Below are 13,954 nucleotides of genomic sequence, written 5' to 3'. Positions count from 1 at the left end.
TTGATGCAAAGAAATAAGTTCATTAGAAACCTTAGTAGCATGAAAATGAAATTTGATATTGTTGATTTATTACAAAAAGATTCAGGAAGTAGAGGATATGACGCCTTGTTTTATTTTTTAAAGCAGTGTAAGTTGTATAATAGGATATAGTTTTTTGGGTTTTTTTGTTTATGTCATGTGGTCCACACTCCTCACCAGTTGGTGGCGGTAATGCTTACCTAAAGTTTCCTGCCAACCGCCATTAAAACTCAACTAGAAGAAGAAGAAGAAACAAACAGTCCGGAAGGCGCCAATTTTTGTCGTTTGTTTTTATCCACCCTGCGTTTTTGTGTTGTTTGCTTGTGTGTAGTAGAGAGTGACGGCAATGACTGAAAACACGTTTCCCGTCCACAACACGGAGACCTTGGTGAGCTTTTATCGGACCGATGTTCTCAGCGGTCAGGAGGCCAAACACTTCAACAAGAGCGACTTGAATCCGGTCCCGAAGGTCAGTCAGACACCGGACATTTTATTACTACTTAAAAAGTTCACTGCACCACTGTCAAAATGAGGAAATAGCAACAATACTAGCAAGTTTAACTCTTGATATGTAAAAGTCTATATTAAAACTAATTATTTCGATTGGAAGAGCATTAAAAAACGTTCAAACTATACCAAGATTATTTTTTAATCTGGGTTTACAAAATAGGCAGCGTTTTAAAATGATACATTTCGACGTAATCCTTCACAAAACTTTAAAATAGTTTGACATATTTTCAGAGATCGTCATAACATTTTCACCAGATGTCCTCTGACGAATGGTCAGAAACTTAGAACAATATCGGTTATGTTTTGTTAAATAACTACAAATAAACCTTTATTCACAGCTACCACAATGTCCTTCCTTTCCACATTTCACTGGTTTTAAAAAGGATGTGCTCATGAATCAGATTGGTTAATTTTTGGAGTATAGGAAGCTGACAACAAAAACTATCTGCCTGTTGCTGAAAGTCTTTAATCCTTCAGGAAATCAAGCAGCTTTTGATGCAGCGAAGGTTCAGCTGGTCAGATCTAACACTGACGCCACGAGAAAAGTGAACCCTCAACCCATTCATCCTCTAAATGTTCTTAATCCGTTACATAAACAACTGGGTCAGGCTAATTCATTCAGTTCTCATCTCAGAAATCTACTTTAGGAGGTGGATAACAATGGGTGTCTGCAATTGGTATCGGCATAAAAATCTTTCTGTGTGAACTCGGTATTAGCAGAGGTTTGTGTTCTGAGTGCTTCTAGTTTAAATTGTGATTGTTTTTCTTTACAAAACCAAACCTGCATGAACAGGATAAATAATTACAAGGGATGAGAACACTTTGTATGTTGATAGAAACATCAAGGGAAATAATAGATTTTATAAAATGTCCTTTTTAGGCGTGAGATTCATGTTGGCACCAAAGTCCAGTTGAGCTTGTTTCAATCAGGTGTGGACAAAATAAGACTAAGATTTTAAATGCAGGCTAGCATTGTGACTGACATCCTTTTCTCTCTTACAGCCAGAAGCAGTTCAGACTTTGTACATGAGAGTCCTGCATCTCCTGACTGGCTTTAGGCCCGAGTGTCACTCTATGGTGAGTTTTAACCCTTTAAATTTGTGTCCTCTGAGACTGTAAGGTCTCAGACTCTACACCTTTTTTCATCCTGGCTTCTTTAGCAGTCATCATGAAAATCCTCTGGTATGTTTTCAGCAGTTTACTCAAAAAGTTATAAATGGATTATCATGACATCGTCAGGAAACGTCAAACATGCTATAAGGAACAACTGATTGAGTTTGACAGTGATCCGGATTCAGGTTGTTGTTGTTTTTTTAAGAATTTTCAGTGAACCTCTTGGTTGAGGCTACTGCTCTTGAAGTGCTTCTAGTATTTTTGTTTTTGTTGTTGTTGTTGTTTTTAATTTAATTGGTTGATGAGTCATGTGGAAAAACAATACATAATGTGTTCACCTCTTCCTTCCTGGATGTTGCCATTAGGGTGCCCTAAAAATTAGTTTTGGGTCCAATTTTAATTTATATCAATGATCTGTAACAATTTGTCAAATGCTTCTTAACATTTTGATGCAGACAACAATAATTTTTTTTTGTCGATTGTCCTCACTTTTACAAGTTTTTACATTTCTACAGGTCGTTATTGTTACTGGTTTTGAACGCTCCCAACACCAAGCTCATGGTGTTTTCTAACAAACATTTGGGTTTCACATCCAAAGATGACTTTGAGACAGTACATCAACATTATTTCCAGGGGTTTACATTTGGTTCTGATATACAACTTAGAAGACAGCAGTATTTGTAACAGAACATCCGATCTTTAGGTGAGCCACTGTACTGGAACAAAAAGACTTAAAAAGATGAAACTGAATTGTACTTAATTTGCCTAAACTTTTCTCAGGTCTCTGACATCAGCAGACTGTCAGCGCTCAGCCTCACACTTGTTGTTGCTTTCAGCCACTTAGTTCCTTCAGTCTCCTTTTTAGCAGCTTGAATACAACTTTGTAGGATTCAATGTCTGGAGATTTTGTTTTGGCAGTGTGTGTTTTTGGGTCATTTTCTTTTCTTGCTGCATAATTCAAGCGGGAGTCGTCCTGCATGAGAAGTCACGAGGTCGGCTCTCATTCACTTGGGACTAGTGCTGGGTGATATAACGATCCATATCATGGGGAGGATAGAAAAGTGTCTATCGTGATATATTTTCTTCTGTCGTTTCTATCATAATTGTATCAATGATTCATGTAAATATTTCATAACGTAGGCTACGACGAATGTATTAGTGTTGTCACTTTGCATACATCCAGTTTATATAAGTGATAAATAAGAAGAAAAAATAACTATTTTGTGAAGAACCTCCGTTTTGCGACATGACGCTGCTTTACGGCAGCAGCTTTCTGTGCGGCGCCGTGTTTTCACCATGAGTGCTGAAAGATGGAGACGCAGGAAGTATCAAACCCGAGGTCGCAACAAGTAGAGACAGCTAGCAGGCAGCCCAAGAAGAAAGACTTTTACCAAAACCAGGGGGACGTCTGTGATTTGGTTCAAGAAGTCCGACACGGAGCAGAAAAAGCTAATATGCTAACTCTGCTAATGCTAATGCTAACTCTGCTATTAGACTGTTTTCTCATCTGACGCCAACACAACAAACCTCTTCTATCACTTAAAGAAGAACCACGAAAAAGAATATTTAACAATCCAAAAAGTGCAAACAAACAAGTTGTAAAAGAGCCGGGAAAGTTGTGAAAAGTGAAACTATAGCCGGCCGAAGATAATGGAGTCTGTTGTCATTTGATACTGTTACGTCTAACAGGTACATATATGTTGCTGCACTAAAATGCAGCAGATCTCATTTGTGAAAGTTCAGTTAAATGTCACTTAGAAATAAATCTTGAAAAAGGTAAGAAATTGGATTATATTTTTCATATTTTTCAGAGAATAACTGACAACGTACGTAATTGGGACATATCGTGATATATATCGTTATCGTGATATAAAATTATCCATATCGTGATGTAGGATTTTTTACATATCGCCCAGCACTACTTTGTTGTGTGACAAAAACTGCTTCATGTTGTTTCCGTCTTCATGACACAAGACACTGGACAAACTGTTTCTCACTGAGGTTTTCACCAAGTATTGTCTGATTGGTCAGAAGCTGTTGTGAGCGTGTTTATGTGCTTTAATGAGGTCTCTTCTGCTCCGCTGAGAAGCAGCTGGAGGCTGTTAGAAAACACAGCCGTCTTTCTAACTGTTCCAGCTACACAAGGACAGGAGAGGGGAGGAAATACTCGGTGCAAAGCCCTGAGGGAAACAGTTGGACCCGGCCTTGTGTTGTGAAGAGGCAGACGAAGCTGCTACAGGAACAAAAGGGCCACATGAGTGAGAGCCGACTTCATATCCCTGACTGATGCTCACACTTTCTAATTCTCTCTCTTGAGATTGTAGAACAGAAATTAATTGTTTTTTACATTTTACACAAGAAAGGAAATGTGATATCTTTGAAATGTGTTAAAATGATTATTTACAAGAGATGTGTCCATGTTTGATTATTTAAATCAAATGTGTTTTCAATGTTTATTAAAATATTAATTACAGAAGAAATGTTTCAATTATGTTACAGGTTTTAAACTAATAACCTTGAGTAATAAAGTTGGTTGATCAGATTATATCTTTAATATTATTAATGTTGCTGAAAATTCTGTCCTGGAGTCAGAATGTTGTAAATCTGAGAAGACAAACATTTTCCTCACTTCCCAAGTGTCAGATGATCGGTCACTACAACTGTGACACATTTAGTATAAAGAAAAATCTCAGTCCCCTTCCCTTCGTCTTTCAAATGGTTCGTCTTGTATTTGTTTTATTTTTGTTAAAGTCCAGCAGTAAAGATTTCCTAATGGTTTTATTACCTTTATATGTTTGGTCAGAGGCACATTTATTGACATTCTTGTTGAACTCTGGGATATAACCAGCTAAGGCCCAGGAGCCAATCAGATCCTGAAATCAGTCGCCTCTAAGCGTTCAGGTGACCTTCAGGACCAGCTGCTGACCTCAGCTCGACCTCAGGGGACTCCCAGGTTTCATGGACCTGATCAAGAACAACTCACCTGACCGGTCTGTTCCAGAGGAGTCACCTGATTACTTTAAAGCTAGCTTGATAAAGAAGCATTTTTCTTTCTGAGCCTAATTTTCCTGAATCTAACCATAGCAATTATTAACTCAACACATGTCCAAATTCTTAAGTATACTTACTTGTTAAAGTTTTAAATTACAAAATTCTTGCATGCATAATAACTTAATCTCACTCTAAAACCTCCTGTTCAAAACATTTTCATATTAGTATTAATTTATTTAAAAATCCTATTACATTATAGTTTGCAAAGGTAAAAGGGTAGTTATTGTGCAAAGCATTTTAAAATCAGTTTGATTAAGCATGAACATTTGTTTTAATCAGAGGTGATCACATAATATTGTTACCTAAATTTCATTGTTGATTTAATTTCTGTATATTGATATTCTTTTGATAATAAAATTCTAATAAGGCAGTTTGGTTTGGCTTAACTTATATTTGTACCTGTAAAGCATGAAAACGTAGTTTTGTTGAAATCTGACCAAATTAAAGGGTAAACAAATAAATAACCCTGATTATTTCCCACGTGGTGCTCTGGTACCCAGTGATTAAATACTCATTGCACGTTATACATCCAGAGGTAAACAGCAGGAAACAACAGCTAAATGTTGCTCTGTTGTCTCATTCATCTTTTGATGGGAAACCCAAATGTTTCCAGTCTTCAGAAAAAGGAAAGAAATTGCTCTCACTGTTCCAGTACGTTTCATTTTGTTTTGTTTCTCAACAGGTTCCGTTGTTGGAGAACATTCAATATCCAGCCTATCACGAAGGAGCTACTTATATCTTGAGTGTCTACACTCGCATGTGAGATTTCTTGCTTTGTTTATTCAATGTTAACTCTTAGTAGCAGGTTAAAAATGTTGAACTTTTCTGCAGGTTTAGCTTCAGATGATTAAGAATTACTTGTCAATAAAAATGAGTAAATATCTCAGTTCTGTCTGACAGAAGTGATCAGTGCATTGTTTTAAAGAAATTCATTTTTAAGATGCTGTCATGGCAGAAAAATAACTTCCAGGCACTGTTAGATGAAAACACTCAAACAGGTTTATTTATAATATAGAGAGCATTAAAGACAATTAGGAATTACCATCAGAGTCCCAGGTCTGAACGGGAAGCTCTGAATCAAAGCTCTGCCCCCCAAGTCGACACAGGAGCTTTTATTAAAGATACTGAAATACTGGAGCAGAAGGAGGAGTTAGGGAAAAGCAAGTCAGTCTGGTTCCCATGAGGAGAAAATTCAACATCACTCCTATAAACAAGTTCATTCTGTGAGAAATCATAACATAGTCAGGACTCATCAACAACAGGTGTTACCCTATAATAAACTCTGCCGTTACAATGCTTAAGGTTTTTCAAATGTAAATAGCAACCTGGAGAGGTGGAGGGATGCTCTGGAAATACAAGTCAGCCTTAGAAAGACAGAGAACATGTGTGTGAATGAGAGGGAGGCAGGTGGAACAGTGAGGCTACAAGGAGGTCAGAGGTCACAAAGGTGCAGGACTTGAAGTACTTAGGGTCGACTGTCCAGGAGAACAGGGAGTGAGTAAATATTTTAACAACAGACGACACGGGAAGCTAAAATAATTTGGAAGAAAAGAGAAAATGTTGGACTGTGATAGTGCAGTGTTTAGCACTGTGTCCCAAAACCAAGAAAGTGACCAGATCAGACTGGACTCTGCATGTTCTCCAGGGTTTCCCCCAGTGTGTTATAAGCCTGCTGGGCCGCCAGGCTAAGATACGCTGGTTTATTATAAATGTGTCATTTTTTTACACGTTTTTTTTCCACCCGCTACCTTCATCTACCTCACTGTGCGAGGGTGCGCACGCCAACAATGACGCGATTGCGCTGTCCCCGCCCCTGCGCGAAGGCCCCGCGCACTGTCTCGTCATGCACCTTTTATAACTTGGTGCTGGTTACGTAGCGTACTGCCCCCTGTCTTTATGGAGAATACTGCACCGATGTAAGCATCTCCACTGAGCGCTGTTCACGGAGCCCTGCAGGACTCTGATGATCCCTGAGGCCGAGCCGCCTGAGGCTACCTGGAGTTAGCAGGTCGTCGGAGCCACAGCTTTAAATGTAGTTTTGTTTTTAAAAGTATTTTAAAAGTGCCTTTTTGTAAAACTGTAGTTGTGTAAATATTTGACACAAATATCTTACAGTATCACATAATAAATAGCCATATTTTCAACTTTCTGTCAACTTTAATCTGTTTTTTACTAAATCACGATCGGCCAGCGAACAGCCACCTACCACCGGGCTTAGCCTCTTTTCTGGGGGAAACCCTGAACTCCTTCTGCATGCAGGAGGTTTCTCCAGGTCCTCAGGTCACCTCACACAGTCCAAATGATGATTAAGTGAATGGATGAATTACATACAGCCTGCATCTACTTGTGTTTACACTAGGGCTGCACAATGTATAGATGAATATAACCATATCAGTGCACAACAGCAAGAAGCCCTGGAGACTGGTGGTCAGTGCCGCAGTCTCATAACCCTGAGGATATCAGGAGGGGCATCTGGAGTAAAACACTTCTGTAAAATCTTCTGTATAAGTTCACTTGCTGTGGAAACCCCTGCAGAAAGGAGCAGCACAATAATACAGTTTTTAGGATTCTAAGAAACTGTACGCAACAAACTAAATTTGGCAATCAGATGGACCCCTATTTCACTAAAGATAATAACTCACTGATCCGCGACTCTTGGAGACTCAACATTGTGAGAAAATTCTGTTGCAGTCTCACTGAATTTTGAGTATTTGTGACCAGTGAGCCTTGAGGTTGATTTTATGTTGAATTTTTGAAGGCACAACTCAGAAAATGGTTGTGTATTTATTTCTCTGCCCACAGTATACCCACCATGGCCAGCCTGATGCCCACCTTGAGTCAGTCTGTGACTATATCTCCTGGAGTACACTTTGGAAATAAAGCTAAACAGATTTGGAGCAGTTTTTCAATCATTTATCATCAAAGGGATCTGTAGACCTGCACGTTCTGTTAGAAAAGCGTTCCTGTCAGGTGTCAAATGCAGCTCCTGAGATGAGTTGAACTGACAACTCTGTGGATATGTTAAGGGAAAATGTGTTGCACATTTAAAATTCAAGCAACAAGACTGAGGAAAGAATCCTTGCAAAGGTTGTGGGACAGTCTCACCCAGTCAGACACTGGCTGGAATATCCACACAGAGTTGTGGACAGTGGGATGACAGAATGTGAGGTTCCTGCAGTTGATATTATTATCACAATAATACTGCACCTCATATTTTCCTAATAATGTGCAGCCATGGTCTTTATATTGTTGTGTCTGTGTTGGTCATGAGCTGGACCTCAGTGTGGGGACATTCACACCAGCCCACTTTAGTCCACTTTAATCAAACTGTAGAAACTCTGGTTCAGTCCCAGGCCAGCCGACAAACATCGTGTCCTGGGCAGAGCAGCTAATTCAGACTAAATAATCTGGGTTACTTTGATTCTCCATGGTCCACATGTTAGTCGTTATCTCAAGCTGTTTATTGGTTTACAGAGTAGTTTTTATTAGACCAGGATCAATTAATTTAAACAGTATCTGTGTTCATTCAGACAAATAACCAGCTCAGTGGCCTAGTGGTAGAGTGTCCGCCCTGACACTGGGAGGTCGTGGGTTTAATCCCCGGCCCGGTCATACCAAAGACTGTAAAAATGGGACCCATTGCCACCATTAAGGGTTGGAATCAGGGGGTTAGATCACCGCTCCCTCAGGGGATGGGTCAAATGTGGAGAACAAATTTCACACACTCAGGTGTGTAACATTCAGAGGTACTTTAACTTTAACAAATCCTAAGTTAAATGTGAATACTTGTAAGTGTTGATTGAAAGGTTTGTTGTGTGTTGTTGTTTCAGGAGGCAGTTCCTGCCCATGTGCTTGGTGTACGACTTCTCACTCAATGATCTACTGGCTCCAAGTAAGTTTCCTTTTCTTTCTGCTGTTTAATTCTTGGGAAGTGTCATGAAGCCCCTTCACTGGATCTAAAGACACCATCTTTAAAATCTGTAAACACTTTTTACTGTGAGGGACCAGTGAGCAAACATTAGTGCCATGCCCTGAACTATGAAGTAGGTTTTTTTTCCCAGTAGATGCACTTTAACTAACCCTAACAATCAGGAATGATGCCCAGTGGGTTTATGAAGCTGATTATAGCTCAGTAAATCAATGAATCAGTGTGTGTTCATGTAAACCCACTCACATCCAGGAAGGAAACCTGGTGAATACACACATGACTGTAGAGCTAACGACCACCACTGCTTTTTAAAACAAGGAACAAAGATAAAAACAGTGAGATTATTGTCTTTATGTCTGATATTTGTCAGGCTAACGTGAACATGACAAAAGCAGGAAAAAGACAGATTCTCTCTGTGATTAAAAAACACAAAACTGTAAGAAAACCCCACAGAAGACCAGGTTTATTTGTTAGTTGCTGTCTGTTAAAATGAAAGTTGACTCCTGACCCGCTCCCTCTCAGTGGAAGTCGTACGATGAGGCGACAATCGCTCGCCCTCCTCCAGCCGAGCGGCTGAAAGCTCCAGCTCGTACACGCTGGCACGCGACGCCACAGAACAACGCTGAAACATGTTTAACTTTTGTCTCTGTCCCGTGTCACTGAGACCAGTCATTGAGGGCGTCTGATCAATGAGAGGAGAGTCTGCTGCAGGCCACAACCACTTCCAACATGGAGGAAAGCAGAATGTTAGCTGTTTGACTTTCCTCTAATATACCACACTTCATGCAGTGTTTATTGAGACACACACAAAGACACGGACTGCTTTGAAAGGTCAAAATCCCTCCAGTTTCATATCCAATCACAAGTCACAAGAGCGCGATTCACAAAGCTGTCGTCGCTATCCCGTCCCGTGTGTTCGGTTTCCCCCCAGTGGCCATGAGGGCCATTAGTCGCTCGATGAGAAGCGAAGCCATAGGCATCTTAAAGATGCATTTCAATTCTATGATGATCATTAATATAAGTGTGTGTGAGGCGGTGTGCAGAAACCCTGCAGGCACAACGTGACACTAAACATCCTGAGCTTGAAGTTTCACTGATCCTGCTTCATCGTTCAGGGCTCGACTGCAGACACTTCCAGCTGTTTACTGATCTCAGAACAGACATGTTTCTGATTGTGAAGCTGCTTCCTTTCCTCAGAAAAACAGAGGACTCTGACCATTTTGAGTGCCATCATGAACTTCCTTCACTTCAGGAAGCAGAGGATGGAGCTGGTCCTGGAGAAGCAGGCCAAACTGGTACGTTTCTTCAGTTCAGGTTACTTCTTGTCCTTACACTGCCGACATGTTTCCATGTCCCCTCTGATTAATGAAAAGCAACAAGCTGTGATTACAACTCATTCACTTCATTACAACGAAATAACAAGGCTGACTAAAATATTCCAGAGAATATGTTACAGTTTTTAAAAGTTGTTAAACCAGTTAAAGACTGAGTGTGTGTGTGTGTGTGTCAGAGGTCAGACATGGACAGACTGCAGGCTTACACCAGAAGCAACCAGGAAGCAGAGAAGAAGATTGAGATGCTGACGTAAGTATCTCCTCCTGTCAGTGAATGTGGTTTCTTTCTGTAGTTCAGCTGTTTATTATGGAAGTGATGGTTGCAGACAGAGCAGCTGTAAGATTAAACCAAGCAGCTAGTTGTTTCTACAGTCAGACACTGATTCATGTCCCTCCAGCATCAGGATCTGTTGTTTTATAGAGAAGATAAACTTGATAAAAATCAGCCTGGGAGAGGACATTTGATGCTTTTCCTTCATAGTGATGAGGTAGACGATGAAGTCAGGTGGGATTTTCAAATGACAGTGACTCGACAACACACACCAAGAGAAACAAGAAAGATGAATTTGACTGATTATTAGGAGTACATGAGAATGACATGGTGTACCAGCAGTAATGAGATGTTTTCTCAGAACCATCCCACCAGAGCAGCAGGCTGAGGCCGATGAGCTGGCAGCTGCTCTGTCCCACCTGCAGACCAGCACCATGCAGGAGTACCAGGAAGTGGTAGGTGGTGCTGGAGCACAGTCTGAGGAGGTAACGCTGTCAAACTCTGACCTCAGAGTCCAATCTTCCCGTTTCTTTCCAGAACTCCACAAATGAGACCATTGCAGAGTGGAAAGCCAGAATCGCAGAGGAAACCCAGAAGTTGGTGCGGGACTGTGACACAAATTCAACTTTATACACCTATGTGCTTCTGTGGCATTTTTACTGAGCAGGTGTGTGTGTGTGTGTGTGTGTGTGTGTGTGTGTGTGTGTGTGCGCGTGCGCACCAGGCCCAGCTGAAGGTGGACGCTGGTAACCTGAAGGAGGACATCAGTAAACTGAAGTCTCAGATTGTTGAGTCTCCAGAGGAGTTGAAAAGTCAGATGGAGAAGATGAAGGAAAGTGTTAAAAGCATCAAGAGCTCCATAGTGAGTTGAAGGTTGTGGCTGTTCTGCTTTCATGGTTAAGTGTTCGTCTCACAGCTGCCAGTCACATGTGCTGTTCCTCTGCAGAAAGACACAGATGAGCGTTTGGTGGAGCTGCAGAACATGGTGCATGGTGTCACTCATTCCGAGGCTGAGATCCAGCAGATGTTCAGCCTGCTGCAGGACCTGGAGAGCAGCATGAGCCACAGCAAGCAGCAGCAGGAGGAGGTACGTTCACTGTGCTCATGCTGCTGGAATAACCAGCCCCTTCAGAAAGTCTCCTAGCATTATTCAGGATCAGTGGAGACGTGGGCCTCGACCGAACCGACCAAACCTCACATGTGCTCTCACACACAGAAATAAACAGCTCAGATGGTGCAGCCGAAACCACCTGAATGTTAGTTGTTTCCAGCTTGTGTGCAGTTCCAGATGCACACATCTGTGTTAACAACTTCCTCTTTCTTCAAATTCACACTGACTGTTGGTTTGGTGCCAGTGAAGGTTTGAGCTTTGGTTCCTATTTAATAACTGAAGTCCTATTGAGATGTTTTTACTCAACATTTTGATTTTAATTTTAGAATTTCATGAAGGAAAATGCAATAATTTAACCTTTTAGCAGACAAACATATACAGCCTCATGTTTATAGACTTCTGTCAGCCCGCCCCAGGGCAGCTGTGGCTACGATGTAGCTTACCTCCATCAGAGGGTGGATGAATGGATGAATGTGGTCTGAAGCTACAATCGGACTTGATAAATTGCTCTACAAGTGCAGACCATTTACCATTTACTGCTAAGATGATCAGTAAGGTGCATTGTAAAGATAAGTTTTGTAAAATAGAAATAAATATATCCCCTCCCCACATCTCATGATTTTATAAAACCATACAGAGAATAAAACTGCATCATTTTGAAAGAACATAAAATTAAAGCAAATTTAAAAAACAAAAAACAACATAATTGAGTTTATTATAATTAGGGCCAGAGCTGAAAGCCACAAAAGACAAGCGCCCTCTAGTGGCTGGCTGCAGCACATTGTTTTTAAAAAGGAAAATTTAGCTTCAGTTTCAGACAAAAGAAGTTAATGTGATGCTTCCTCCATCTTTATTTATTTATGCTGTTTTTGTGTGGATGAAGCCTAAAGACTGCAAATTCCAAATGAAACTTTTTAATACATAAAAAGGCTGTAAAGTAACTGAGGACCAGCAGTCAGACTTTGTGTTGTACATCGTTTTTATTGCTGGAAGGAGGAGAGGACATGTTCTCTGTGCTCTGTAACATTTGTTGGGTGATAAGAAGTGTGATCCATCCAGGAGCAGGAGCTGATGGCTCAGTATGAGAAGAAGCAGAAGGAGTTAAAGCACCTGTGTGCTGAGGAGAGCCAGCTGAAGAGAGCTCAGACCATGAAGATGGACAAGGAGTGCAAACAGAACATCCGCAAGCAGAAGAAGAAGGAGATGAAGGAGCAGCATGTTCAAGAAGTTTTGGGGTATTCACTTCAGTTTGATCACACGCACTCAGGAACATGGAGAGTTGATACAGAACCTGACCCAATCTGTTCCTCAGGCACTGTAACCAAATCCATCAGAAGCGTGAGGAGATGGCAGCTAGAATCCAGGAGATCTCTGGAGAGAAGCAGCAGCTGAAGGCCAAGATCTCCAGCCTCAGAGAGGTGTGCAGCAAGGAGACAGAGAAGGCTCAGGTACAGCCTCAGACAGCACGTGTGACGAGGAGGAACCTGGAGGAATCTGTGAGGCGTCAGACTAACAGGTGTTTGTGTTCAGGTGCTGTATGAGACCCTGTCAGCATCCATGGATGAGCTGCACAAGAGGATCGAAACGCACTTCACAGACCTGAAGCTAAAACTCGATAACATGTCCAACTTCTAAACCTGCTCATTTCAGACTTTATCTTCTTTTTAAAGTTAAAGATGTCTAAATTCAGACTTTGTGTGTCTCAGTTCTTCCTGACTCTGAACCTACCACTGCAAAAACATCCAAATAATAACTATACTAAACCAAGAATTAAAGAGCTGAAGGAGACTTTGGATGAATATGTTTTAGGTGTCTAATTTAAACTGAACAGAAGGTTAGAAATAGTTGCATATTCTTTCTAAACCTTCAGGCATCATACGGTCTGCTGGGACTCAGAGCTGCAGGTCCTGGCAGGTCCGGGCTCAGACTGGCTCAGCTGACGTCTTCTTCAGGCCTCCCTCTGAGATGGGACGGCTCGTAGGACTGAAGAGCAGCTGAGCTTTGGGATCTTTGGCCCGTGTTCGGACGGACTGGAGTTCCTTCCGCAGCTCATTGATTTCAGTGATGAGGCTCATGTTCTCCTGCAGAGACCACAGTCGAGAGGAGAAACACTTTCAGCAAATAAAACCAGCACATCTCTGAAGTTACTGAGAGAAACCTTTGGATTGAGTCTTTGGAGTAATGTGTTTGCTCACAGAATCCTTTGATTTACTGGATTTATCCGACTTTCACACATGTCTACGTTTCCAGGACACACACTCATGACAGTTGTTTTCTGCTCCTGCACCTTCTATCTGTCACACTAGCTAGTAAGGCCTCTGGTTCTCCGAGTCTCAGATGTTTAGCTTTGGTCTAAGGAAGAAATGTAGTCATTTTAATTAACCTTTCTTTAACCAGCCTGACTCACACGTTTTTAAACTTTTTTAAGCACCCAGAGGAAACTCGAGGTCCAACCTGGGTTTGAACACAGAACCTTCTTGCTGGGAGGCAACAGCTAACCACTAAGCTGTCAGGTTTTAAAAGAACAATAATTCTCTCCTGACACATGATTCTGAGCTTTAATCCGGTGGATTTACTGGAAGACGTTGACATGTAGGTATAACCCCTACCCCCCCCCC

General features: G+C 41.2%; 2 protein-coding genes across 7 annotated transcripts in view; one reads left to right on the top strand and one right to left on the bottom strand.

The window, feature by feature from the left end:
• Nucleotides 1–333: 333 nt before the first annotated feature.
• nuf2 (UF2 component of NDC80 kinetochore complex) lies at nucleotides 334–13,059 on the top strand. Its single transcript, XM_017441625.3, has 13 exons — nucleotides 334–487; nucleotides 1,531–1,605; nucleotides 5,375–5,451; nucleotides 8,523–8,584; nucleotides 9,818–9,915; nucleotides 10,131–10,204; nucleotides 10,587–10,680; nucleotides 10,763–10,825; nucleotides 10,950–11,087; nucleotides 11,172–11,312; nucleotides 12,396–12,571; nucleotides 12,649–12,784; nucleotides 12,867–13,059. Exons 1-13 carry the CDS (start codon nucleotides 365–367, stop codon nucleotides 12,969–12,971), a joined length of 1,362 nt encoding a protein of 453 aa, XP_017297114.1. The 5' UTR covers nucleotides 334–364; the 3' UTR covers nucleotides 12,972–13,059.
• Nucleotides 13,060–13,222: 163 nt separating this feature from the next.
• cfap57 (cilia and flagella associated protein 57) overlaps nucleotides 13,223–13,954 on the bottom strand; it is a 55,475-nt gene continuing 54,743 nt past the window's right edge. For all 6 annotated transcript variants that reach the window (XM_037975328.1, XM_037975330.1, XM_037975331.1 and 3 more), the window contains one exon: nucleotides 13,223–13,417. In XM_037975328.1, the coding sequence (XP_037831256.1) occupies nucleotides 13,259–13,417 (159 nt within the window). In that variant the 3' untranslated portion in view covers nucleotides 13,223–13,258. The remainder of the gene's footprint in view (nucleotides 13,418–13,954) is intronic.

The sequence above is a fragment of the Kryptolebias marmoratus genome, linkage group LG4, assembly GCF_001649575.2.
Source record: "Kryptolebias marmoratus isolate JLee-2015 linkage group LG4, ASM164957v2, whole genome shotgun sequence".
In the NCBI taxonomy this organism is placed as follows: domain Eukaryota; kingdom Metazoa; phylum Chordata; class Actinopteri; order Cyprinodontiformes; family Rivulidae; genus Kryptolebias; species Kryptolebias marmoratus.
This window is presented reverse-complemented; position numbering and strand designations above follow the sequence as displayed.